The 4,061-nt window shown below is 36.8% G+C and overlaps 1 protein-coding gene and 1 non-coding gene across 2 annotated transcripts in view; one reads left to right on the forward strand and one right to left on the reverse strand.

Annotated features, from left to right (window-relative positions):
* Positions 1–497: 497 nt before the first annotated feature.
* Positions 498–569, forward strand: trnaq-uug (transfer RNA glutamine (anticodon UUG)). The gene has a single exon. It is a non-coding gene; the product is annotated as a tRNA-Gln (tRNA).
* A 907-nt stretch (positions 570–1,476) lies between these two features.
* Positions 1,477–4,061, reverse strand: part of calcrl2 (calcitonin receptor-like 2) — a gene marked incomplete in the record, with an annotated part of 43,487 nt that continues 40,902 nt past the window's right edge. Inside the window, 1 exon segment of the mRNA XM_014015362.1 lies at positions 1,477–3,338. Coding sequence (XP_013870816.1) covers positions 3,036–3,338 — 303 coding nt within the window.

Raw genomic sequence — 4,061 nt, forward strand, 5'->3', positions numbered from 1 at the left:
TCAAAATCAGCGAGAGGTTCACAACCAAAACGTCAACATTTAAATGTTGTTCTAGATTCATGTAACGATCATTTACTGATAGATAAGCGGCATACCTTAGCTAATATATATTATATTTCATCTGCAATTCGCAGATTTGGTTTCACCTTCCTCGTCTGAAGCTGATGACGTCAGCTTCATGATTAAAGCGATTGTTTTTGTTTTTGTTTTTTTTGTCTTTATTGCTGAATTTTTGCAAACACGTCAGATTCAGGTTGTTAAACTATAATGCAGCAGCTAGCTCCTTAAATGACGCAGAAATAAGGGTTTGTAAAAGGTTTGTAAACATCATGGCGCTTTACATGGACGTGTGCTTAGAGCAGGTGACGTCAGGTGACGTTCAGGGTCAAAAACAAAGCTCAACCTTTTGATATGTGTCAGAAATAAGGATTAAAACAGATGATAAATGTTCTGCATAGAGACATAAAAAGAAACGGGGATGCCGCTTCACACCGTCTGGTCCCATGGTGTAATGGTTAGCACTCTGGACTTTGAATCCAGCGATCCGAGTTCAAATCTCGGTGGGACCTCGTCCTTTTGAAATGGGCCTTGATTTGACACGTCAAATTATTAAGCACATCAGTCCTAATTCACACTGTTAGCCTGCCAAATATACATAACCACTTTACTTTATCATTGCTAATGGTTTTAATGACACCAAACAAAGTTGTGTCATTTAAAATAAATTAAAAGGTGGCTGACTCAGGTGTGCTCAAAGCCTTTAATGACAAAACATCATAAGGTAAGTTCAGACACAAAGACACCATGGAGTGTTAAAATCTTTTATTTTCACATAAAATATAAACATCAGCATGTTAATAATCAACATTTTTTTTCTGGAATGCTTTTTAAACCGGCTCACAAATATGCCCATAACGTCTGCAGTTTTGGATTCAGCGAACTGATAATCTACTTCACAGAGAGGTCACATTCCCAGCTGTTTTCCTACCACAGCTGTCTGGTATTGATGACACGCCTGTGTTTTCTGCTGTATCTGTGCTGTTTGTGGGTGCACCTTAAAACGACAAACTACTTTTTTTTTAAAGTGTAACATGAAAACAGTACATACAGCAACAGTTGATAAAAAAAACTGTAATAATTCATACCTTTTTAAAGTGGCACTACACTATGGAAGCCCATTTCCGCCACCTTGATAAAAAAAATAAATAAAACTTGTATCTCATAATTATGACTTAGCTATCTCATTATGAGATAGCTAAGTCATAATTATGAGATAGTATCTCATAATAATGAGATAGCTAAGTCATAATTATGAGATACAAGTTTTGTTTTTTCATCAGGGTGGCAGAAATGGGCTTCCATACTAAACTGATATTGTTTTTGCATCTGGAAAAACGTTTCAGAGTAAAACAAATAGTAAACATCCACTCTAGGGATGACAATGAGAGCAACAAAAATGTCACAAACGCTTTTCCGTGTCGATTAAAAGGAGTTTTATGTGATAGATTAAAATTCTTACAACTCATTTACAAACGTGGCACATTCTTGTTTGCACAAAAAAACTGCAGTTTGAACACAAATAAATGTGTTCATTTATTTGTATTTTTTTTCCTGTTTTAAAGCTTCAAATCTGATAAATATTTCCTGATGTGTTACGTAAAAAATAAATGTAATTAGACAATTTTTATAGACTTCTGGGCATTAAATATGTACTTTTCTCACCAGGTTGTTCACAACGTGGAAGTAGAAATTATTCATTAAAAAATCCTAAAAATGCAAAGTGTTTATGAAAACGCTGTTTGTTGTGATAAAATCCCCTGAGTTTCTGTGATTTTATAGAGGAGGATCCATTAATCGATTCTGCGCCTTGACGGTCAAACTACATTGTTTTGTTGATCAATTTTTAATCTGTAATCTTGCTGTAATGAAGAAATCTGGATTAAAATGTACATACTGTTTCCTTCTCTGTGTAGCAAAGCATATTCTGCTTTTCAAAGCTTTTTATTTAAATAATGTAACTAAACTTGAAATCGCATTTGTAGCTGATGACATTCATTAGTCACAGTGGTACGGTTAAAGCATTCAAAGGTTCCATTAAGGCAACAAATTGTACAAACAAACACTTTTGTTTATCAAAAAAAGTAAAATCTGGCATTTTCACATTTCAAATCTGCAAAAAAAAAGTATAAAAGTAGCTTAAAAACACAAAATAAAACATAAATTCATCTAATTACAGAAGTGGCACAAATTACAACACTAACAAAATATTCTGTTCTAATAAGTCATAAAACTGTTGCTGTCTGTGGTAAAATGTGTACATGTGAATGAATATACAATATATATATACATATATATATAGTTGTGAAACAATGCACGCTTCATTGTTTTTCATAAATCTGCTCATTTATTGAAACTTTAATTGCRAGGACAATGATTTGATTTTAGGGTTTGGTGTTGCCACCGAATAAATAATTGATTTTGAGCAAAAAATTTAATGAAGTGTTTTTCCATCTTTTTGGACAGAAAGCGGAGGTGCGGCAACCATTAAGCTTAACGAGAACGCTCGCAGCTGCCGTACAAGGCAGGCTGAGGCAGGCAACAAAATAATGTGCGCGGCCAAGAATGCAGTTTTTCAAGCTTCTTTCGTAAAACATTGGCTGCACAGCTTGCAGTCTTAAGACTGCAGCTAAAAAAATGTGTTTTCTAAGTTAGCATAGAAAGAACCAATAAAATGATTATCATTTCCTTTAAAAAAAAACAAACTGGGAAAATAAATTTAATTGGAGTCAAGTTTCTTCCTTTTGGGAGTTTCTTATATTTTTAGAGCATTTAATTTGAGATATTTTAGGACTTCACTTGGGAACTTAAACTTTGACTGATTTTACACAACTGATTTTTTGTTAAATACTCTTCGGATTGCTGTAACAGTTAAATTAGGTTTTAAACTTAAAGCTGAGGTCAGGGATAAGGAGCTACAGAACGATGTGTTYATACGAGGATGGATGTTTGTGTGAGTAATTGTGCTAAATATCCATTCAGAAGTCGGTGGTCTCCATCATATTAGAAAAGTCCCCCTGCCCGTTGGTGCACGTCTTGCTGGTATTTTCTCGCCCGTTGGTTTTGTGCTGCATCACGGCCRTGAGGTGACTGGTTTCTTTCTGCTGAAGAGGCGAGGAGGAGGCGGGATGCTCCAAGGTGACGGCGGCGCGGCTGGATTCCACGATGGACGAGTTGGTGTGACAGCTGAAGTGGTTGTTGGCGACCGGCGGGTCTCCCCAGCCGGTTTTACCCCAGGCGGTCTTCCACTGAGCCCACTTCCTCTGCAGTGCTGTTTGGGCCTGAAAATCATCAAGGAGGGCATTTTAARCTACCGTWTTTWTTCATGTATAATACAATCTCATGTACAATACGACCCCCACTCTTYTTTTTGAGCTTGAAAAGCATAAAAAATTTAATCCTCAAACTACCTCCAGTTTCATACAGACCAAGATTTTTCAGCCTTTGCAGTCTTTATACATATCAGTAAAATGATCAKTGGACTGTTCATTTTATTTTAACAACATATGTACTAAAAGGTATTTTGGCAACAAATATATATCAGCTGTAGTATCATCATATGAATTCTGGCATTTTACGCATAGTCCACCAGGAGGCGCCAACACAAAAGTCAGAGACTTCACATGAGATTTGGGCCATCTTGTGGGGGAAAAGCAGATTACTTCCTATTCGTGAGCGCCCCCTCTGGTGGGGAAATTTTTTTCAGGGATACAAACTTTTTCAGAACACTGGTAGACGGCAGCCATTACAGACGAACATGTGTTTGTTGTTGTTCGAGGAGCGGCTCGGTCACACACTAATGTCATTAGTTCGCTATCATTACTGAGCTGCAGGACTGCTTTTTCCCCCCTTTTTTCATCATGTTGCCTGCCTGGATCTGTTACTATCTCGCTCTGAAGCACGGAGGAGTGTCACTGGTAAGCTCGTTTCAACTGCTTTTTACGAAGCGGTCTCATTTCCGGACTCAATAATTTTGTGCATGAAGCCGATTGTTCAGTTAAAAT

Source organism: Austrofundulus limnaeus, unplaced genomic scaffold (genome assembly GCF_001266775.1).
Source record: "Austrofundulus limnaeus strain Quisiro unplaced genomic scaffold, Austrofundulus_limnaeus-1.0 Scaffold128, whole genome shotgun sequence".
NCBI classification, from domain to species: Eukaryota; Metazoa; Chordata; class Actinopteri; order Cyprinodontiformes; family Rivulidae; genus Austrofundulus; species Austrofundulus limnaeus.